The sequence below is a fragment of the Bombina bombina genome, chromosome 5 (assembly GCF_027579735.1).
Source record: "Bombina bombina isolate aBomBom1 chromosome 5, aBomBom1.pri, whole genome shotgun sequence".
Lineage (NCBI taxonomy): Eukaryota > Metazoa > Chordata > Amphibia > Anura > Bombinatoridae > Bombina > Bombina bombina.
This window is the reverse complement of record NC_069503.1, coordinates 923,524,572-923,549,413: the sequence shown is the minus strand read 5'-3', so window position 1 is coordinate 923,549,413 and position 24,842 is coordinate 923,524,572. Positions and strand designations below refer to the sequence as shown.

The window sequence follows — 24,842 nt, the reverse complement described above, 5'->3', positions numbered from 1 at the left end:
TTTCCACAAACACTTCGGGATGGAGAGACCATTTCCCCAGATGAAAGAATTGTCTGCTGAGAAAATCTGCTTCCCAGTTATCCACATCCAGAGTGTGGATCGCTGACAGCGAACAGCTGTGGGTCTCTGCCCACTCCAGAATTCAAGATACCTCCCTCATGGCTAGGAAGCTTCTCATTACCCCCTGATGGTTGATGTAAGCCACTGAGGTTATATTGTCTGATTGGAATCTGATAAACCGGGACAAACCCAGAAGGGGCCAAGCCTTCAGAGCATTGAAGAATGCTCGAAGTTCCAGTATGTTGATCGGGAGGGAGTGTTCCTCCTGAGACCACAGGCCCTGTGCCTTCTTGGCACCCCAAACAGCTCCCTATCCTGATAGACTTGTATCCGTAGTCCCAATCTCCCAGGATGATCTTAAGAAGGATGTCCCTTGGGACAGAGCCACCAAGAGAGCGATTCTCTTCATCGATTGTCCAGAGATCTGTTGAGACAGATCCGAATGATCGCCGTTCCAGCATGCACAGTTGAAGTGGTCTGAGATAGAACCTGGCAAAGGGAATGATGTCCATGCTGGACACCATGAGACCAATTACCTCCATACACTGAGCCACAGAGGGCCTTAAGGAGGTCCGGAGGGCAAGACATGCCGAAGAAAACTTGCAACGTCTCTGGTCTGCTAGAAATATCCTCACGGATATGGAGTCTATTATAGTGCCCAGGAATTCTACCCTGGTGCTCAGAATAAAAGAACACTTTTCTATGTTTATCTTCCATCCATGAGATCGAAAAAGAGAGAGAAGAGAGAGAAGAGATTCCGAATGGTCCTCCGCAAGATGAAAAGATGGTGCTTGTACCAGAATATCGTCCAAGTAGGGAGCTACTGCAATACTCCGGGGTTCTGGCAACGACTATAAGAGCCCCTAGAACCTTCGTAAAAATTCTTGGAGCAGTAGCTAGACCAAAAGGAAATGCAATGAACTGGAAGTGCTGGTCCAGGAAGGCAAACCTTAGGAACTGGAAGTGATCCTTGTGGATTGGAACGTGAAGGTAAGCATCCTTCAGATCTATAGTGGTCATGAACTGTCCTTCCTGAACTAAGGGAAGGATGGACCTTATCGTCTCCATCTTGAACAAAGGGGCATTTAGAAATTTGTTTAAGCACTTTAGGTCCAGAATCAGGCGGAAAGTTCCCTCCTTCTTTAGAACCACAAAAAGGTTTGAATAGTATCCCAAACCTTTTTCTATGATAGGTACCGGGAGAATGACCCCTAAGGAGGACATATCCCGCACGCACCCCAGAAAGGCTTTCCTCTTTTCTGGTCTGGAAGACAGGCTTGAGAGGAGAAATCTTCCCTTGGGTGGATGAGATTGAAACCTATCTTGTATCCCTGAGCTATGACCTCCAGGACCCATGGACCCTGAACCAAGCGTCTGAAAACAGCGACAGTCTGCCCCCTACACAATCCAGCGGCGGATCGGGGGCCGCCCCTTCATTCCGATTTAGTCTCGGCGGGCTTCTTGCTCTGCTTGGATTTATTCCAGGACTGAGCCGTCTTCCAAGTACTCTTGGTTTGCTCGGGCTTAGCGGAGGTCTGCTGTTGTTGGGAATTATCAGAACGAAAATTAGAACTTTGTCCTTTAGACTTGTTTTTTTTTATCCTTAAAAGGGAGGGAGAGAAGTCTGGACTTAGAAGTCATGTCCGCAGACCAGGACTTCAGCCAGAGCACACGACGGGCCTGAAATGAAAAAACAGGCACCTTAGCATTTAGGCGAATAATCTGCATGTTTGCATCACAGATAAAAGAATTAGCAATTCTCAATGCTTTAGTTCTTTCCTGGATAATGTCGAGGGGACTCTCCACCTCGATCAATTCCGATAAGGAGTCGCACCAGTAGGAAGCTGCTCCAGCAACCAAGGCAACAGCTGCTGCCGGTTGAAACAAGTATCCTGTATGTTGGAACATCTTTCTTAGAAAAGTTTCCATCTTCTTATCCATCGGCTCTCTGAACAACGAGCTATCCTCAAGCGGGATAGTAGTACGTTTGGCAAGAATGGAGATAGCGCCATCCACTTTAGGGACGGAACCCCACAGTTCCAACTGATAGTCCGGGACTAGGAATAATTTCTTAAAGGAAGATGAAGGGGAAAAGGAAGATCCAATTCTGTCCCATTCGTTTTTAATAATGTTCGCCATCTTTAAAGGTACAGGAAAAGTTAACGGCACTACCCTGTCCTCGTACACTCTGTCTAATTTAGCAATCAAAGTTTCATATGTCAGCTTGGCCTCTGGAACCTCTAATGTAGACAGGACTTCTTTTAGAAGAAAACGTAAGTGTTCAAACTTAAATCTAAAGGCTGGTTCCTCCGCAGCAGGAGGCTTAGAGGCAGCAGACTCCGACCCAGAAAGTCCACCCTCTGAAGCCTCAGAGCGTGACTCATACTCGGATAACCGAGTCAGAACAGAAAAATCAAATAAATCATATGATAAACCCTGGGCAGGAGAGCTATGTTTAACCTTTCGCTTGTGTTTAGCTGGGCAAGGAAAAGCACTGAGGGCCTCAGACACCGCCATCTTTAACTGCGCTGTAGAATCTAATGGATGGAGGATCAGGCATGCTATGGGAAGCTGTGTGTAGAAGGAGATGACTGATGGGTATGCACCTCATGGGACGGCGAGTCCTCAAAGGTGGAGGGCTCAGTGGTACTAAAGGAGTTAACCTTCTTAGACCTAACGTTTTCAAGGCATGTGGAACATAATTGAGAGGGCAGGCATACCAAGGGCTCCTCACAATATAAACAGGCATTACTATTTGGAATAGAGGGAGTACCCTCTAGTATCTCAGAATCCTCCAGAGCTTAAGCTAATGACAGTAGGACACAGAAAATAAAACAAATCTCTTTTATTTCTCAAAAAAATGGCACCTTTACACTTCCAATGGCTGGGGCACTCACCACCTCCTAGACCTAGACAATACGGAGAAAAAGCGCCTTCTCCGACAGCCAGCTCGGTCATGAAAGAGGAAATGAAAGCGAGACCACTCCCGGTCATATGGTTGGCAAGGCAGGTCCACCCCTGCTATGAGAAAAAGCGTGCCAAGCTACAAGCTGCGCAGCGTTTAAAGTGAAAGTAAAAACCTGTGCGTCCAGCCACATAACAAACAGTCTATGAGCCCAATAAATCTCACACATAAAGCAGCATAAAATCAAAGCATCACATTTGATTAATCCCCACTGTTCAATAATCTCCCTTAGGAAATATTAACCCATGATTCTATAAAGATAAAAGGAGCCACACTGTCTCTTCTAGGGTTTTCAACATATCTAAAAATGGAAATGATCTTACCAGAATCCATGCTGTGGAACAGAAACACAGCCTCTCAAGTGTGACAGTCTTGTAGCATCGCTCCTGACATGGACTTGAGTGAAAAAACAAGCAGGCAGTGAAACTCGTCAAACCTGATTGCTTAGGAGCGGTTAGCAGTCTGGATGGGTTAGCAGAAAGACTCTCCCTGCATCTCGTCAATGCTCTCACTGAGAGGCTGACAAGACTACTTAAAACTCCAGTCCCATATCGAAGGGCAGATACCCTTCCTAAGGAACTACTCCAAATCTTCTGACACTTCTCTGCCATCCTCCTGTGATGAAAGGCAAATAATGACTGGGGGATGGGGGAAGTGGGAGAGGTATTTAAGCCTTTGGCTGGGATGTCTTTGCCTCCTTCTGGTGGCCAAGTTCAGTATTTCCCAACAGTAAGGAATGATGCCATGGACTCTCCTTATATTAAGAAGGAAACATTCTTTTTAACATTTAAATAATACATTGCTAAGAATTATTTTTGTATTTTAATAACCCATAATTTTGTTGTACACACTGACCTTGTGGATCTGTATTTGAAAGAAAAATGATGACAAATGAGAAAATTAGTGACAATATTGACCTTCTGCAAACTAATAAGGTGAATGAAGACACAGAGGCACAAGGCACAGATGGGTATTTGTGTAAGTATTGGAGAATAAAGGCACAATTACCACCTATTCATGGGCACGAGCTGTAAGCAGCTATCAAGCTAGACACACATGATAACAATAGTTGCCAGTGTTGCAGGAACCAATAATTCTATTATTAACAGAATATACTGTCTATGTAGACATCAGATACAAAGTGCTTGAGTCGTTTAACAGATTTTGATACTATGCATTTGGATTGTATTTTATTTACTTTGGATTTCAGTAAGAATACTTAGGACACTGCTCTTTGCTTACAAATGCCTTTAAACAAAAATGCAAAGGTGTTTTTCCCCACTCTTTCTTTCCCTAAAACGCTACCTGGACTTTGTAACTGCAGAAATAGGTCTTCGGTGTGACTGTTCCCTGAAATCATCTTCATAGTCAATTGGAAGCTCGCGATCTCTCCTCTCTCTGTATGGCCTGCGATGTATAACAACCATGCAAATAAACCACAGAATCACTTGCCTGTGCTCAGCTAAAGCAGCAGTGCATGCAGTCAATTTAATTATACTTACTTCATATAAGAACCATAAAAAGACATTGAGATTACGTCATAAATATAATTAGCAAACAAACATATCAGTTGTTACTTTTTGTTGCATTAATCATCTCTTATATATATATATATATATATGTATGTAAAATATAATTAAATAATACTCCCTTAAAATGATCCTTTATGGAAAGTGTCCTTATCTGTACTCACTCCTGGCAGTAGATTTCATGCATACCCCACATACAGATTCAGTGTTTTTACTTATACATTTATAATCTGAAATTTGCATTTCATTGACTGCAATTCCTGCCCACCTGATGTTGCTATTTTTTTTCCATTCTAAAGTCATTAGGTGGTACAGATTATTAGAAGGCAAATGTATCCACACACCACACCAATGTAAATTGTATTTATATAGCTATATCTATATGTACATACAGGTACAAACCCCCAAATCCGGAATTCCAAAATCCAAACTCATTCTGAAATCCAAGCTTTTTTTAATTTTTTTTTTTTTTTTTTTTTTAATTATCAAAAAATACTATTTTCCCTGCCTGTAAGTGACAATCTTCTCTGCCTGTGTCTTTGATTATTTTTTTGTGTTCTAAAATGCAAATAAGCGTCTTTATTTAAAACAACAAATATTACCCGATTACTGTACTGTAATATCTTTCTGAAAGTACTAAAAATAATAAAATGACCCTTAGGCTGCTTGAATAAGCTGTATTATAATATGTAAATATTGCCTAAATAACATAAGATATTGTTTACTGTTTACAGATGCAAATATTATAAAATCCAAACTATATATATATATATATATATATAAACATAAACATGGGAGGGAACTGCACTCCAAGACCAGACCAGGTACACATCCTGTGACTCAGCAACATCCAGCCCTGGGTGCTAAATAGCACTCCAAAAAAGCTGTGATGTCACCAGAGCCACAGGCAGTTAACCCCAGTCCGGAATGGGTGCAAGAAACAAGGGGGATTACAAACAAAAAGTAATACAACACATAGAAACACCCAGCACTCACCAGCTAGCTCACAGCTAAGATAAGATCACAACTGGAAAGGTTAGTTACCGCATCTGGCCAAATGGGAAAGCTCAGGCACCACGTCAAGGTCCTTTCCACTGCCTGAGTCCCTAACACAGCCACACCATCATGCAAGCTCACAAAGCCAAACAGACTGAGAACAAAGAAGGGGTGCACAGGTGGATGTAATCACCCAGAGAAAATACAAAACATGGGAGGGAACTGCACTCCAAGACTGGACCAGGTACACATCCTGTGACTCAGCAACATCCAGCCCTGGGTGCTAAATAGCACTCCAAAAAAGCTGTGATGTCACCAGAGCCACAGGCAGTTAACCCCAGTCCGTAATGGGTGCAAGAAACAAGGGGGATTACAAACAAAAAGTAATACAACACATAGAAACACCCAGCACTCACCAGCTAGCTCACAGCTAAGATAAAATCACAACTGGAGAGGTTAGTTACCGCATCTGGCCAAATGGGAAAGCTCAGGCACCACGTCAAGGTCCTTTCTTGGAGTGCAGTTCCCTCCCATGTTTTGTATTTTCTCTGGGTGATTACATCCACCTGTGCACCCCTTCTTTGTTCTCAGTCTGTTTGGCTTTGTGAGCTTGCATGATGGTGTGGCTGTGTTAGGGACTCAGGCAGTGGAAAGGACCTTGACGTGGTGCCTGAGCTTTCCCATTTGGCCACATGCGGTAACTAACCTTTCCAGTTGTGATTTTATCTTAGCTGTGAGCTAGCTGGTGAGTGCTGGGTGTTTCTATTTGTTGTATTACTTTTTGCTTGTAATCCCCCTTGTTTCTTGCACCCATTACGGACTGGGGTTAACTGCCTGTGGCTCTGGTGACATCACAGCTTTTTTGGAGTGCTATTTAGCACCCAGGGCTGGATGTTGCTGAGTCACAGGATGTGTACCTGGTCCGGTCTTGGAGTACAGTTCCCTCCCATGTTTTGTATTTTCTCTGGGTGATTACATCCACCTGTGCACCCCTTCTTTGTTCTCAGTCTGTTTGGCTTTGTGAGCTCGCATGATGGTGTGGCTGTGTTAGGGACTCAGGCAGTGGAAAGGACCTTGACGTGGTGCCTGAGCTTTTCCATTTGGCCAGATGCGGTAACTAACCTTTCCAGTTGTGATTTTATCTTAGCTGTGAGCTAGCTGGTGAGTGCTGGGTGTTTCTATGTGTTATATATATATATATATATATATATATATATATACACACAAATAAACAATTTTACAGCGCCTGTAATATCTGAGTACAGCAACATAGCAGTCACAGATACAAGCTTTTTCCACCGGAACCGCCAATACAGCTGGAGAACCCTCTGCTACAGCTGACTATAAATCTGCTGAAAAGGTGAACCGGGAGTTACCTGGATCTAGTAAGATTCCTTGACTACCATCTGCCTTAAAGACCTTTTCTAATGTGCCTATTATTGTTTTAATTCTGTTTATACCGAGACAGAGAAGCACTCCAAGAGGCTAACCACTAATCTACACAGGAAGCTTAAGGGATACCTTCACCATCAGAAGCTCATCCCTACATACTCCAGGAGGCTAAAGAAACTGGAATAGCCATCTTATTCGGATGCAAGGAGGAGATCCAACTATCTACACATACCCCCAGTGCGGCATACTTACCTCATCAGATTGGGGTAATATCTGGTAAGGGTATTGAATACCACTTATTACTTTATATCAGCTGTATTTTGGAAGATTCACCACGGATTGAATACACCCTAAGAACTTACATGAACTGTTCAGTTTATTATTTTTCATTTACATTTATATACATAGCTTCTGCCATAGTGGATATACAGGCGCTGTAAAATCTTTGTACCAATATTTACTCCTACTGACTGGGGTTACTCAACTCTTTCAGTATCTGTCTTATATAGCTGCCTTCAATATCCTACTCCTTTCTGACTAGCGCCATTTATAGAGTATCGCTTGTGTCTACTACATTCTACTTGTACCTTCATATACATAAACAAATATATATATATATATATATATATATACACACATACATACACACACATATGCATACATACATACACATCTTGTAAACACACCAGTTTATTTCACCAAGGTGATAATGCCTGCAATTTGTCAGTGACAAGTGGATCACAATGAGAACATTGCATGACAGTTTACATTCTTTTTATATGTGGTCTGCACATACAAGAAACTGTGCCACACTGCTGCAGGCAGTGATCTTGAGCACATACAGGGAGTGCAGAATTATTAGGCAAATGAGTATTTTGACCACATCATCCTCTTTATGCATGTTGTCTTACTCCAAGCTGTATAGGCTCGAAAGCCTACTACCAATTAAGCATATTAGGTGATGTGCATCTCTGTAATGAGAAGGGGTGTGGTCTAATGACATCAACACCCTATATCAGGTGTGCATAATTATTAGGCAACTTCCTTTCCTTTGGCAAAATGGGTCAAAAGAAGGACTTGACAGGCTCAGAAAAGTCAAAAATAGTGAGATATCTTGCAGAGGGATGCAGTACTCTTAAAATTGCAAAGCTTCTGAAGCGTGATCATCGAACAATCAAGCGTTTCATTCAAAATAGTCAACAGGGTCGCAAGAAGCGTGTGGAAAAACCAAGGCGCAAAATAACTGCCCATGAACTGAGAAAAGTCAAGCGTGCAGCTGCCAAGATGCCACTTGCCACCAGTTTGGCCATATTTCAGAGCTGCAACATCACTGGAGTGCCCAAAAGCACAAGGTGTGCAATACTCAGAGACATGGCCAAGGTAAGAAAGGCTGAAAGACGACCACCACTGAACAAGACACACAAGCTGAAACATCAAGACTGGGCCAAGAAATATCTCAAGACTGATTTTTCTAAGGTTTTATGGACTGATGAAATGAGAGTGAGTCTTGATGGGCCAGATGGATGGGCCTGTGGCTGGATTGGTAAAGGGCAGAGAGCTCCAGTCCGACTCAGACGCCAGCAAGGTGGAGGTGGAGTACTGGTTTGGGCTGGTATCATCAAAGATGAGCTTGTGGGGCCTTTTCGGGTTGAGGATGGAGTCAAGCTCAACTCCCAGTCCTACTGCCAGTTTCTGGAAGACACCTTCTTCAAGCAGTGGTACAGGAAGAAGTCTGCATCCTTCAAGAAAAACATGATTTTCATGCAGGACAATGCTCCATCACACGCGTCCAAGTACTCCACAGCGTGGCTGGAAAGAAAGGGTATAAAAGAAGAAAATCTAATGACATGGCCTCCTTGTTCACCTGATCTGAACCCCATTGAGAACCTGTGGTCCATCATCAAATGTGAGATTTACAAGGAGGGAAAACAGTAAACCTCTCTGAACAGTGTCTGGGAGGCTATGGTTGCTGCTGCACGCAATGTTGATGGTGAACAGATCAAAACACTGACAGAATCCATGGATGGCGGGCTTTTGAGTGTCCTTGCAAAGAAAGGTGGCTATATTGGTCACTGATATGTTTTTGAATGTCAGAAATGTATATTTGTGAATGTTGAGATGTTATATTGGTTTCACTGGTAAAAATAAATAATTGAAATGGGTATATATTTGTTTTTTGTTAAGTTGCCCAATAATTATGCACAGTAATAGTCACCTGCACACACAGATATCCCCCTAAAATAGCTATAACTAAAAACAAACTAAAAACTACTTCCAAAACTATTCAGCTTTGATATTAATGAGTTTTTTGGGTTCATTGAGAACATGGTTGTTGTTCAATAATAAAATTAATCCTCAAAAATACAACTTGCCTAATAATTCTGCACTCCCTGTACTTGAGTTATTGCGACAGGCGCGTGGTACAGGCTTGGGCAGCTGAGAAATAAAAAATTCAGATTCAAAGTTTTATTAAACATAAATGACATAAATGGATGTGGAGTATGCATGAACATTTCTACCAGGGTTGAGTACACAAGGGGAAATGTTTAGTCATTTTAATTTGTATTGTATTTGCTTAGTTAATAAATCATTTCTGTGTGTATAATTATGATAATCAAATTGTTATACCACAACTGGCTGCGTCTCTCACCTGTTCTCTTGTGTCTGGATCTGATAGTAGGACGCTTGATCGGGCTGGTATACATGGCTATCAGCATAATAATGTTGAGGAATTCTGAAAAAGTTATAAATACCATAATTACATAGGATCAACTTTATATTGTTATAGCATTGTTTGTAATGATGACACTATTTGAAAGATGAGGTTCTATATGTAGGCTATTAATATTATTTAGTGTCATAGTAGAACAAATTAATGAGTACCCAGTAGTCCTATTTGCCAAGGTTTGACAAATTAAAGGGATAGTAAACCCAAATATTTTCTTTCATGATTCAGAAGGAGCATGCAATTTTAATCAACTGTTTAATTTACTCCTATTATCAATTTTTCTTCGTTCTCTTGCTATCTTTATTTGAAAAAGCAGAAATAAAAGCTTTGGAGCCAGCTCATTTTAGGTTGAGAACCTGAGTTGCGCTTATGCTTTTTTAAATAAAGATATCAAGAAAACGAAGAAAAAAACATAATTTATGCTTACCTGATAAATTCCTTTCTCCTGTAGTGTAGTCAGTCCACGGGTCATCCATTACTTATGGAATATTTCTCTTCCTAACAGGAAACTGCAAGAGAATTACCCAGCAGAGCTTGCTATATAGCTCCTCCCCTCACCTATCATACTCAGTCATTCGACCAAGGCAGACGAGAAAGGAGGAACCATAGGGTACAGTGGTGACTGGAGTTTAATTAAAATTTAGACCTGCCGTAAAAATAGGGCGGGCCGTGGACTGACTACACTACAGGAGAAAGGAATTTATCAGGTAAGCATAAATTATGTTTTCTCCTGTTAAGTGTAGTCAGTCCACGGGTCATCCATTACTTATGGAATACCAATACCAAAGCTAAAGTACACGGATGAAGGGAGGGACAAGGCAGGAACATTAAACAGAAGGAACCACTGCCTGAAGTACCTTTCTCCCAAAAATAGCCTCCGAGGAAGCAAAAGTGTCAAATTTGTAAAATTTTGAAAAAGTGTGAAGCGAAGACCAAGTCGCAGCCTTGCAAATCTGTTCAACAGAGGCCTCATTTTTAAAGGCCCAGGTGGAAGCCACAGCTCTAGTAGAATGAGCTGTAATCCTTTAAGGAGGCTGCTGTCCAGCAGTCTCATAGGCTAAGCGTATTATGCTACGAAGCCAAAAAGAGAGAGAGGTAGCCGAAGCCTTTTGACCTCTCCTCTGTCCAGAGTAAACGACAAACAGGGAAGAAGTTTGACGAAAATCCTTAGTTGCCTGCAAATAGAATTTCAGGGCACGGACTACGTCCAGATTATGCAAAAGTCGTTCCTTCTTTGAAGAAGGGTTAGGACACAGAGATGGAACAACAATCTCTTGATTGATATTCCTGTTAGTAACTACCTTAGGTAAGAACCCAGGTTTAGTACGCAGGACTACCTTGTCTGAATGAAAAATCAGATAAGGAGAATCACAATGTAAGGCAGATAACTCAGAGACTCTTCGAGCCGAGGAAATAGCCATCAAAAACAGAACTTCCCAAGATAACAACTTGATATCAATGGAATGAAGGGGTTCAAATGGAACGCCTTGAAGAACATTAAGAACTAAGTTTAAGCTCCACGGCGGAGCAACAGACTTAAACACAGGCTTAAGCCTAGTCAAAGCCTGACAGAAAGCCTGAACGTCTGGAACTTCAGCCAGACGTTTGTGTAGAAGAATAGACAGAGCAGAAATCTGTCCCTTTAACGAACTAGTAGATAAGCCCTTTTCTAAACCCTCTTGTAGAAAGGACAATATCCTAGGAATCCGAACCTTACTCCATGAGTAACTCTTGGATTCGCACCAACGTAAATATTTACTGCAGCTCTCTCCTGTTTGATCTTGGCAATCAAACGAGGAAGCATTGGGAATGGTGGAAACACATAAGCCATGTTGAAGACCCAAGGGGCTGTCAGAGCATCTTTCAGCACTGCTCCCGGGTCCCTGGACCTGGATCCGTAACAAGGAAGCTTGGCGTTCTGACGAGACGCCATGAGATCCAGATCTGGTTTGCCCCAACGACAAATCAGTTGAGCAAAGACCTCCGGATGGAGCTCCCACTCTCCCGGATGAAAAGTCTGGCGACTTAGAAAATCCGCCTCCCAGTTCTCCACGCCTGGGATGTAGATCGCTGACAGGTGGCAAGAGTGAGACTCTGCCCAGCGAATTATCTTTGAGACTTCCAACATCGCTAGGGAACTTCTGGTTCCCCCTTGATGGTTGATGTAAGCCACAGTCGTGATGTTGTCCGACTGAAATCTGATGAACCTCAGAGTTGCTAACTGAGGCCAAGCTAGGAGAGCATTGAATATTGCTCTTAACTCCAGAATATTTATTGGGAGGAGTTTCTCCTCCTGAGTCCATAATCCCTGAGCTTTCAGGGAATTCCAGACTGCTCCCCAGCCTAGAAGGCTGGCGTCTGTTGTTACAATCGTCCAATCTGGCCTGCGAAAGGTCATCCCCTTGGACAGATGTGGCCGAGAGAGCCACCATAGAAGAGAATCTCTGGTCTCTTGATCCAGATTTAGTAGGGGGGACAAATCTGAGTAATCCCCGTTCCACTGACTTAGCATGCACAATTGCAGCGGTCTGAGATGCAGGCGCGCAAATGGTACTATGTCCATTGCCGCTACCATTAAGCCGATTACTTCCATGCACTGAGCTACTGACGGGTGTGGAATGGAGTGAAGGACACGGCAAGCATTTAGAAGTTTTAATAACATGGCCTCTGTCAGGTAAATTTTCATCTCTACAGAATCTATAAGAGTCCCTAGAAAGGGAACTCTTGTAAGTGGTAATAGAGAACTCTTTTCCATGTTCACCTTCCACCCATGCGACCTCAGAAATGCCAGAACTATCTCTGTATGAGACTTGGCAGTTTGAAAACTTGACGCTTGTATCAGAATGTCGTCTAGGTACGGAGTCACCGCTATGCCTCGCGGTCTTAGTACCGCCAGAAGTGAGCCCAGAACTTTTGTAAAGATTCTTGGAGCCGTAGCTAATCCGAAGGGAAGAGCTACAAACTGGTAATGCCTGTCTAGGAAGGCAAATCTCAGATACCGGTAATGGTCCTTGTGAATCGGTATGTGAAGGTAGGCATCCTTTAAGTCCACCGTGGTCATGTACTGACCCTCTTGGATCATGGGAAGGATGGTTCGAATAGTTTCCATTTTGAATGATGGAACTCTTAGAAATTTGTTTAGGATTTTTAAGTCCAAGATTGGTCTGAAGGTTCCCTCTTTTTTGGGAACCACAAATAGATTTGAATAGAATCCCTGCCCGTGTTCCGTCCGCGGAACTGCGTGGATTACCCCCATTAGTAAGAGGTCTTGTACACAGCGTAGAAACGCCTCTTTCTTTGTTTGGTTTGCTGATAACCTTGAAAGATGAAATCTCCCCCGTGGAGAAGTTTTGAAGTCCAGGAGATATCCCTGAGATATGATCTCCAACGCCCAGGGATCCTGGACATCTCTTGCCCAAGCCTGGGCGAAGAGAGAAAGTCTGCCCCCCACTAGATCCGTTTCCGGATAGGGGGCCCTCTCTTCATGCTGTCTTGGGGGCAGCAGCAGGTTTCTTGGCCTGCTTGCCCCTGTTCCAGGACTGGTTAACTTTCCAGCCCTGTCTGTAACGAGCAACAGCTCCTTCCTGTTTTGGAGCGGAGGAAGTTGATGCTGCTCCTGCCTTGAAGTTACGAAAGGCACGAAAATTAGACTGTCTGGCCTTTGATTTGGCCCTGTCCTGAGGTAGAGCATGGCCCTTACCTCCCGTAATGTTAGCAATAATTTCTTTCAAGCCGGGCCCGAATAAGGTCTGCCCTTTGAAAGGAATATTAAGCAATTTGGATTTAGAAGTCACGTCAGCTGACCAGGATTTAAGCCACAGCGCTCTGCGCGCTTGAATGGCGAATCCAGAGTTCTTAGCCGTAAGTTTGGTTAAGTGTACGACGGCATCAGAAACAAATGAGTTAGCTAGCTTAAGGGTTCTAAGCTTGTTCATAATTTCATCCAATGGAGCTGTGCGAATGGTCTCTTCCAGAGACTCAAACCAGAATGCCGCTGCAGCAGTAACAGGCGCAATGCATGCAAGGGGTTGTAATATAAAACCTTGTTGAACAAACATTTTCTTAAGGTAACCCTCTAACTTTTTATCCATTGGATCTGAAAAAGCACAGCTATCCTCCACCGGGATAGTGGTGCGCTTAGCCAAAGTAGAAACTGCTCCCTCCACCTTAGGGACCGTCTGCCATAAGTCCCGTGTGGTGGCGTCTATTGGAAACATTTTTCTAAATATAGGAGGTGGTGAAAAGGGCACACCGGGTCTATCCCACTCCTTGTTAACAATTTCTGTAAGCCTTTTAGGTATAGGAAAAACGTCAGTACACACCGGTACCGCAAAATATTTATCCAGCCTACATACTTTCTCTGGAATTGCAACCGTGTTACAATCATTCAGAGCCGCTAATACCTCCCCTAGCAATACGCGGAGGTTCTCAAGCTTAAATTTAAAATTTGAAATCTCTGAATCCAGTTTACCCGGATCAGACCCGTCACCCACAGAATGAAGCTCTCCGTCCTCATGTTCTGCAAATTGTGACGCAGTATCAGACATGGCTCTACCATTATCAGCGCGCTCTGTTCTAACTCCAGAGTGATCGCGCTTACCTCTTAATTCTGGCAATTTAGACAGTACTTCTGTCATAACAGTAGCCATGTCTTGCAAAGTGATTTGTATGGGCCGCCCTGATGTACTTGGCGCCACAATATCACGCACCTCCTGAGCGGGAGGCGAAGGTACTGACACGTGAGGAGAGTTAGTCGGCATAACTTCCCCCTCGTTGTCTGGTGATAATTTCTTAACATATAAAGTTTGACTTTTATTTAAAGTGACATCTATACATTGAGTGCACAAATTTCTATTGGGCTCCACATTGGCCTTTAAACATAGTGAACAAAGAGATTCATCTGAGTCAGACATGTTTAAACAAACTAGCAATGAGACTAGCAAACTTGGAAATACTTTTCAAAATTAATTTACAAGCAATATAAAAAACGTTACTGTGCCTTTAAGAAGCACAGAAAAACTAACACAGTTGAAATAACAATGATCAAAAATAGTTATAGCAACCAAATTTTCACAGTAAATGTATTAAGTTAGCAAAGGATTGCACCCACCAGCAAATGGATGATTAACCCCTTAGTACCCAAAAAGGATAACAATTATATAATTAACGTTTTTCTCACAGTCAAATACACTGTCACAGGACTACTGTGACTGATTACCTCCCTCAAAATGGATTTTGAAGACCCCTGAGCTCTCTAGAGACGATCTGGATCATGGAGGATGAAGTAGACAGATTGTGACTGAATTTTTACTGTGTAAAAAAGCACTAAAATAGGCCCCTCCCACTCATATTACAACAGTGGGGAAGCTCAGAAACTGTTTCTATGCAGAAAACAAAAATGGCCATGTGGTAAAAATCATGCCCTAATAAGTTTTATCACCAAGTACCTCACAAAAAACGATTAACATGCCAGTAAACGTTTTAAACATACATTTAAAAGTTATGAAGTGTTATTAATAAGCCTGCTACCAGTCGCTTTTACTGCAGTTAAGGCTCATACATTATTTCAGTATTTACAGTATTTTCAGAGTCAATTCCATTCCTTAGAAAATACATTCAGTGCACACACACACACATCAGCCTGATACCAGTCGCTATCGCTGCATTTAAGGCTGAACTTACTTTACAATGGTATCAGCAGTATTTTCTCAGTCAATTCCATTCCTCAGAAAATAAATTACTGCGCATACCTCTTTGTTGCAGGGGAGCCCTGCATGCTATTCCCCTTCTCTGAAGTTACCTCACTTTTCCTCAGATGAGAACAGCCAGTGGGTCTTAGTTACGTCTGCTAAGACCATAGAAAAAAACCCCAGGCAGATTCTTCTTCTAATGCTGCCTGAGAATAAACAGCACACTCCGGTGCCATTTAAAAATAACAAACTTTTGATTGTAGATATAAACTAAGTTAAAAAACACCACAGATCTCTCACAGCTTCCTTTTTAGTTAGGCTGCAAGAGAATGACTGAGAATGATAGGTGAGGGGAGGAGCTATATAGCAAGCTCTGCTGGGTAATTCTCTTGCAGTTTCCTGTTAGGATGAGAAATATTCCATAAGTAATGGATGACCCGTGGACTGACTACACTTAACAGGAGAAATGATAATAGGAGTAAATTAGAAAGTTGCATGCTGTATCTGAATCATGAAATAATTTTTTTTTTGGAGTTTACTATCCCTTTAATGAGATTTAGGAGTGAGACACTTTATTGACGAGAAAAGCTATGCTTTTTTTGTCGTCAGGTAGCCATGTCAGGAAATTACATATAGATTTAGAATGAATAAGCCAAATATGTTAGCATTATGGTACTGTCAAGCCCTTTTATAAACAGTTCTGTTTTAGAGAAATGCCCCTTTGTAGGCAATAACCAAGCTACACCAACTCATCATACCATACATAGCAGTTCCATAACCCAAGAGCTATTTTCTTTTCAACATTCCTTCATGCAGTCTCACTATGATTCCTTTAATGCACAAACCAAAAAACATTAGTCAATAAATGCTAAGAGACCTTTTTAACTGATTGCTGTATAAACATATGATATTGCATATAAATGGTACTCAAAGCAAGAATGACCTCTTACTTACTGACATAACTAAGTTATACATGCTTGCCATTTGTTTTACAAATAGATTTGCATTATTTTGCGAGGCTACTTTTCAGCTACTTTTTTTATTTTTAAAAATCCAAATATGTATCCTGAACTTTATTTGCTGAACATTGTACTTTTACACTCTTGTGTGTGAATCAAAGTTGTTCTGGGAACAAAGACGCCAGTCATGAGTCCTATTTATTACCAAACAAGAACAAACTAAAGTAAAAAAAAAAAAAAACTCCGCCCCCCCCCAAATAGCCGGAAAACAAATTAAATCCAATAAAGTATTTTTATTTAGGCATTTTACCTTTCATTTGGTTCGGTATGTCTTAAGGGACGTCTTTCTCTTAGATCTGTTTCGTATCGGGGTCTACTTTGACCATCTTCTCTTACATCTGGTGCCAAATAAAGTCTCTGTGGTCTTCGTTCAACGTCCAATTCAGCATGAACTTGTCGTGGCCGGTCAAGCACATCTCTATCCCTATCAGAGGCTCTATACTTCCTATAAGCATGGGCTTCCTCAGCTTTTCTACTTGTCCGCTCTTGAGGTTCAGTTTCAACCTCTCGCCTATGCTGTCTATCTTCCACAGACCTTCTTTTATTCAGTAGCTCCTCATAAGCCTCCATGGAGGTATATGAATTTTTCTTTGATACTTCATAATCTTTGTAGGGCATCTGAACTGGTGGTTCTGGTTGGGGTTGTAACCTACCCTTAATAACTGTTTTTTCATTCTATACACAATAATAAAAATAAGCTTTGTCAGTTAAACACAATTTAAAAATTATGAACAAATGTAATTATAGGGTTTATGTTACTTTAAAAATAACCATATAATCGAATATGTAACCTAATAATGTGCCGTGGCAATAACTGCCCGGTGTTTGATTTTAAAGACAAATATTTCTCTATGAGAATAATTCAAGTCACACTAATAAATGAGATTGTAAGACCATATTCAAATAGTGCAACAAAATATGATTATAACAGAACAAACAGCATACCATAATAATTACACTAAATCAGTAAAATAAAGTATATAATCAATACTATGAAATCAAAAAATTATCCTTTCAATAATACAGATTGCTTATCCTTTAAAAGGGACATGAAACCCAAAAAATCTCTCATTATTCATATAGCGCGTACAATTTAAAAAAAAAAAAAAAACTTTCCAATTTATTTCTATTATAAAATCTGCTTCGTTCTCATGTTATTCTTTGTTGAAGAGATACCTAGGTAGGTAGTGTTCACATGTCTGAAGCCCTAAATGACAGAAAATAGTGCTCTTGCTAATGTATAACATTGCAGCACTATATGGGAGCAGTTTTGCAAAAGACGTGCTTTTCAACAAAGGATAACTAGAAAAAAACTATTGATAATAGAAGTAAATTGGAAAGTTTTTTTAAAATTGTATGTTCTATCTGAATCATGAAATAAAAAAAACTGGGTTTTATGTCCTTTAAAATACAGACTGCCAATCAGTTTTTTGTAAAGGTCACAAAATATTTAGGTCTGATACAAAATTCCTGATGTTTTTCTTAAAAGTTGATTTTTTTTTTCCATGACCCACAATTTTCGGTTCACTATATTAAAGTTTGGGGAAAAAAACAGAATTTATGCTTACCTGATAAATTACTTTCTCTTGCGGTGTATCCAGTCCACGGATTCATCCTTACTTGTGGGATATTCTCCTTCCCTACAGGAAGTGGCAAAGAGAGCACACAGCAGAGCTGTCCATATAGCTCCCCCCCTAGCTCCACCCCCCAGTCATTCGACCAAAGGTTAAGAAGCCAAAGGAGAAACCATAGGGTGCAGTGGTGAATGTAGTTTAAACAAAAAAATTTTTACCTGACTTAATTGCCAGGGCGGGCCGTGGACTGGATACACCGCAAGAGAAAGTAATTTATCAGGTAAGCATAAATTCTGTTTTCTCTTGCAAGGTGTATCCAGTCCACGGATTCATCCTTACTTGTGGAATACCAATACCAAAGCTTTAGGACACGGATGAAGGGAGGGAACAAGACAGGTACCTTAAACGGAAGGCACCACTGCTTGCAAAACCTTTCTCCCAAAAATAGCCTCCGAAGAAGCAAAAGTATAGAATTTATAAAATTTGGCAAAAGTATGCAGTGAAGACCAAGTCGCTGCCTTACAAATCTGTTCAACAGAAGCCTCATTTTTGAAAGCCCATGTGGAAGCCACTGCTCTGGTAGAATGAGCAGTAATTCTTTCAGGAGGCTGCTGGCCAGCAGTCTCATAGGCCAAACGGATGATGATTTTCAGCCAAAAGGAAAGAGAGGTAGCAGTCGCTTTCTAACTTCTCCTCTTACCAGAATAGATAACAAACAAAGAAGATGTTTGTCTGAAATCCTTAGTTGCTTGTAAATAGAACTTTAAAGCACGAACTACATCAAGATTATGCAAAAGACGTTCCTTCCTCGAAGATGGGTTAGGACACAGAGAAGGAACAACTATTTCCTGGTTAATATTCTTGTTAGAAACAACTTTAGGAAGAAAACCAGGTTTGGTACGCAAAACTACCTTATCTGCGTGGAACACCAGATAAGGTGAATCACACTGTAAGGCAGATAATTCTGAGACTCTTCGAGCAGAAGAGATAGCTACCAAAAAGAAAACTTTCCAAGATAACAACTTAATATCTAAGGAATGTAAAAGTTCGAACGGAACCCCTTGAAGAACTGAAAGAACTAGATTTTGACTCCATGGCGGAGCCACAGGTTTATAGACAGGCTTGATTCTGACTAAAGCCTGTGCAAACGCTTGAACGTCCGGTACCTCTGCCAGACGCTTGTGCAAAAGGATAGACAGAGCAGATATCTGTCCCTTTAAAGAACTAGCCGACAATCCTTTCTCCAAACCGTCTTGCAGAAAAGACAATATCCTGGGAATCCTAATCTTACTCCATGAGTAACCCTTGGATTCACACCAACAAAGATATTTCCACCATATCTCATGGTAGACCTTCCTGGTGACAGGCTTTCTAGCCTGGATCAGAGTATCTATAACTGACTCAAAAAAACCACGCTTTGAAAGAATTAAGCGTTCAATCTCCAAGCAGTCAGACGTAGAGAAACTAGATTTGGATGCTTGAACGGACCCTGTATTGGAAGGTCCTGCCTCATTGGCAGTGTCCATGGTGGGACAGATGACATGCCCACTAGGTCTGCATACCAAGTCCTGCGTGGCCACGCAGGCGCTATCAAAATTACTGACGCCTTCTCCTGCTTGATTCTGGCAATCAGACGAGGGAGAAGAGGAAACGGTGGGAAAACATAAGCAAGATTGAAGGACCAAGGCTCTACTAGAGCATCTATCAATGCCGCATTGGGGTCCCGGGACCTGGATCCGTAGAGAGGAAGCTTGGAGTTCTGACGGGACGCCATCATGTCCAACTCTGAAATGCCCCATAGCTGAGTCAGCTGGGCAAATACCTCTGGGTGGAGTTCCCACTCCCCCGGGTGAAAAGTCTGACGACTTAGAAAATCCGCCTCCCAGTTGTCTACACCTGGGATGTGAATTGCTGATAGATGGCAGGAGAGGGCCTCCGTCCACCTGATTATTTTGGTTACTTCCCTCATCGCTATAGAACTCTTTGTTCCCCCCTGATGATTGATGTAAGCTACAGTCGTAATGTTGTCCGACTGAAATCTTATGAATTTGGCCGCAGCTAGGTGAGGCCATGCCTGAAGCGCGTTGAATATCGCCCTCAGTTTGCGCTACAGATGTCCGAGGAATGGAATGAAGAACTCGGCAAGTAGTTAAAAGTTTCAACTTTCTGACCTCCGTCAGAAATATTTTCATTTCTACCAAATCTATTGGTGTTCCTAGGAAGGGAACCCTTGTGAGTGGGGACAGGGAACTCTTTTTGATGTTCACTTTCCACCCGTGAGACCTTAGAAAGGCCAATACAATCTCCGTGTGAGCCTTGGCTCTGTGAAAAGACGGCGCCTGAATTAAGATGTCGTCCAAATAAGGCGCCACTGCTATGCCCCGCAGTCTTAGAACCGCCAGAAGGGACCCTAGCACCTTTGTGAAAATTCTGGGAGCAGTGGCTAAGCCGAATGGAAGAGCCACAAACTGGTAATGCTTGTCTAGAAAAGCGAACCGGAGGAACCGATGATGATCTTTGTGGATTGGGATATGCAGGTACGCATCCTTTAGATCCACGGTAGTCATATATTGACCTTCCTGGATCATAGGTAAGATTGTCCGAATGGTCTCCATCTTGAATGATGAGACTCTGAGGAATTTGTTTAGAAATTTGAGATCCAGGATTGGTCTGAAAGTTCCTTCTTTTTTGGGAACCACAAACAGGTTTGAGTAAAACCCAAACCCTTGTTCCGCAATTGGAACTGGGTGGATCACTCCCATTGTATGTAGGTCTTCTACACAGCGTAAGAACGCCTCTTTCTTTGTCGTGTCTGTAGACAGACGAGAAATATGGAACCTTCCCCTTGGAGGGGAGTCCTTGATTCTAGAAGATATCCCTGGGTAACAATCTCTAAAGCCCAGGGATCGAGAACATCTCTTGCCCAGGCCTGAGCGAAGAGAGAAAGTCTGCCCCCTACTAGATCCGGTTCCGGATCGGGGGCTACCCAGTCATGCTGTCTTGGTAGCAGCTGCAGGCTTTTTGGCCTGTTTACCCTTGTTCCAGCCCTGATGAGGCTTCCAGGTTGCCTTGGGCTGTGAAGCGTTACCCTCTTGCTTTGCAGCTGTAGAGGCTGAAGCGGGACCGCTCCTGAAATTACTAAAGGAACGAAAATTAGCTTTGTTTTTAGCCTTAAAAGGCTTGTCCTGGGGGAGAGCATGGCCATTTCCCCCTGTGATTTCTGAAATAATCTCTGTCAATTCTGGCCCGAAAAGGGTCTTTCCCTTGAAAGGGATATTTAACAATTTGGATTTTGACGACACATCGGCCGACCATGACTTGAGCCAAAGCGCTCTGCGTGCCATAATGGCGAAGCCTGAATTTTTTGCCGCCAACTTAGCTGATTGCAAAGCGGCATCTGTGATAAATGAATTAGCCAGCTCTAGAGCCTTAATTCTATCCATAATTTCGTCATATGAGGTCTCCGTCTGGAGCGACTCCTCCAGCGCCTCAAACCAGAAAGCCGCTGCAGTAGTTACAGGAACAATGCAGGCAATAGGTTGGAGAAGAAAGCCTTGTTGAACAAAGATTTTCTTAAGTAAACCTTCTAACTTTTTATCCATAGGATCTTTAAAAGCACAACTGTCTTCAATTGGTATGGTTGTGCGCTTAGCAAGTGTCGAAACAGCCTTCTCTACCTTAGGGACCGTCTGCCACGAGGCCCGCCTAGGGTCAGTTATGGGGAACATTTTCTTAAAAATAGGTGGGGGGACAAAAGGGACACCTGGTCTATCCCACTCCCTAGTAACAATATCCGCAACCCTCTTAGGGATCGGAAATGCATCAGTGTATACAGGAACCTCTAGGTACTTGTCCATTTTACACAACTTCTCTGGGACCACCATAGGGTCACAATCATCCAGAGTAGCTAATACCTCCCTGAGCAAAAACGCGGAGGTGTTCCAATTTAAATTTAAATGCTAATGAATCTGACTCTGCCCGATGAGAAACCTTTCCTGAATCGGAAATTTCTCCCTCAGACATCAAATCCCTCACCTCCATTTCAGAGCGTTGTGAGGGTACATCAGATAAGGCTACCAAAGCTTCAGACTGCTCATAATCTGTTCTTAAAACAGAGCTATCACGCTTTGTAGGAAAAACTGGCAGTTTGGATAGAAAGGCCGCAAGGGAATTATCCATAACTGTCGCTAGTTGTTGCAATGTAATAGGGGCAGACGCACTAGAGGCACTAAGCGTCGCTTGCGCGGGCGTAACTGGTTGCGACACATGGGGAGAGATAGACGGACTATCCTCATTACCTTCAGTCTGAGAATCATCTTGGGCCACATTTTTGAGTGCAACAATATGATCTTTAAAGTGTATAGACACATTAGTGCAATTGGGACACATTCTGAGAGGGGGTTCCACCATGACTCTAAACACATTGAACAAGGATTTTCCTTGGTGTCAGACATGTTTAACAGACTAGTAGCATACACAAGCAAGCTTGGAAAACACTTTAATCAAATAAAAAAACACAATTTGAAAAAAACGTTACTGTGCCTTTAAGAAATAAAAAGGGCACACAATTTTACAAAACAGTGAAAAATGCACCAATTTTCACAGTATGTACCTAAGGCTTAAATAAGATTGCACAGCAAGTTTCAGAACGATTAACCCCTTAATGCCAAAACCGGAGCAACCTAAAGCCAACAAGAGCACACGTTACAAAACAGTGGAAAATGCACCAATCCTTTTGAAATTTTCTCAGTCAACCAGCCTATTTAGCCCTGTCATGTAAGCATTCAATTCTATACTAAGTCTCAGAACCTAGCTTACCGTCCCCACATGTGGATCTTGTCAGCCTTCTAGCATTATCTCAGTCTTGTCTAGAAATAAATGACTGAACATACCTCATTGCAGTCAAGCCTGCAAACTGTTCCCCCCAACTGAAGTTTTCTGGTACTCCTCAGTCCTGTGTGGGAACAGCAGTGGATTTTAGTTACAACATGCTAAAATAATTTTCCTCTCAGCAGAATTCTTCATCACTTTTCTGCTAGAGAGTAAATAGTACAAACCGGTACCATTTAAAAATAACAAACTCTTGATTGAAGATATAAAACTACAATTCTAACACCACATTCACTTTACCCTCCCTGAGAGAGAACCTAGTGCGTTAACGCGGCAAAGAGAATGACTGGGGGGTGGAGCTAGGGGGGGAGCTATATGGACAGCTCTGCTGTGTGCTCTCTTTGCCACTTCCTGTAGGGAAGGAGAATATCCCACAAGGATGAATCCGTGGACTGGATACACCTTGCAAGAGAAATGTTCTTTATATAATAATATCCTACTAAAATATTTTAATACTAATATGAATATACTCAGAACTGTTTTCATGTTTGAATTACCACAGAAACATGTAACCAGAAACGAATGCACTCAGAAGCTGGTTACACTCTTATTAAACGTTATCACTCTTCTAATGACAACATTACAAAAGCATTTTTATAAAGGTAAACTTACTGCACAAAGGCTTCCATTGTGATTTGAAATACAATGCCATCCATGTATATCAAATACAGCTTTTATACCTTTTTTAATATTCCAGCTTCCTTCCAGGTCACTTTTAATGCAGTCTTACTATTAACACCTGCAAATCTTTGGATCTGCAGTTTTACTGTGATATATTTGGTAACCATGCCCTGCCATTGCAAAGAAAAAGTCAGTGATTTCTCTTTTTTTAAAGGGACACTTGTAAGGAAAGTGGTTGAGGTAATTGCTCATATGACACTTGCATTAACTTGTGTGACTTTGCCTTTAAGAGAGTGAAAGTACATGACACTTGCATTAACTTGTGTGACTTTGCCTTTAAGAGAGTGTGCCTTTAACAGAGTGAAAGTACATTATTAATTTCAAGTAGATGACACTGTATTTCACTAAGTCATGCTACAGTGGTAAACAACTGATGGATACTACTGATAAAAAGTCAAAACCCAGACAGAACGAGGGTGTAACTTTGGCAGGGGCCACTCACTGACACTAAAAGAACATCTTGATAACACATTAGTAGAGGGGTTAATGCTAGCTATATGTTAAAGGAATAATTATTATTAATTGCAATAGGCTAAGTAATAAAGCCATTATAGTGGTTTAGCTATTATTAATTATATCTATGGAAAGATTGTTAAAACTATTATTGATGTATTTGACAGAAGTAACTGCATAACATTATAAACACATAATCAGATGTATAATGTTAAGCAGAAAATATGAAAGATGACAGCATTGCGCTTAGGAACACGTGAGGGAAAGTACCTTGGTATGCCCCTGATAAGCTTGGGTGAGGCTAAAGCAGACTGGCCAGATGCTTTGGGTCTTAGCCAACCTACTGGGAGCGGCCCGGGGTCTGTGGATTTGCGCCAGAACTGTTACGTAAGTTAACAGTATAAGAGAGGTACCTGTGGGCAATCTGATCAGGAGACTTGTGACCTGTCGATGGACGCATCGTTCAGTGTTGTTCCTGTTGATCACCTTTTTCTCCTGTTCCAAGATTGCCCAGATGTCTTCTCCACTTGCGCCCCAGGACAGGATGCTGAGATACGTGATCACGGTGATGTATTATTTGTTTGTTTAAAACTAGCTAGAATTGTTTGAGTAGTAGTATAACATAAGATTGTTATCGGTGGTTGCGCAGGCAACTTAGTTATGATTTTCATTGCTAAACTGTAACTAAAAACTGCATAGATAGGATAGGAATAGGATAATTGTACAAGTATTATAATTGCATAAAGTGTTATAAGCATGAACAGTGGTTTGTGGTATTTTGTTGTTATAATTATATTGCAGAATAAAACCATTATTGTTATCATAAGCATTGCAAAAAACCTGTGTAACGTGTCAGTTGTTTCCT

The 24,842-nt window shown here is 41.8% G+C and overlaps 1 protein-coding gene across 1 annotated transcript in view; it reads right to left on the bottom strand.

The window, feature by feature from the left end:
- CSPP1 (centrosome and spindle pole associated protein 1) overlaps window positions 1-24,842 on the bottom strand; it is a 411,029-nt gene that overhangs the window by 286,917 nt on the left and 99,270 nt on the right. The window contains exons 8-10 of the mRNA XM_053715098.1: window positions 16,630-17,054; window positions 9,593-9,676; window positions 4,331-4,432 (exon numbers count right to left, since the gene is read on the bottom strand). Coding sequence (XP_053571073.1) covers window positions 4,331-4,432; window positions 9,593-9,676; window positions 16,630-17,054 — 611 coding nt within the window. The remainder of the gene's footprint in view (window positions 1-4,330; window positions 4,433-9,592; window positions 9,677-16,629; window positions 17,055-24,842) is intronic.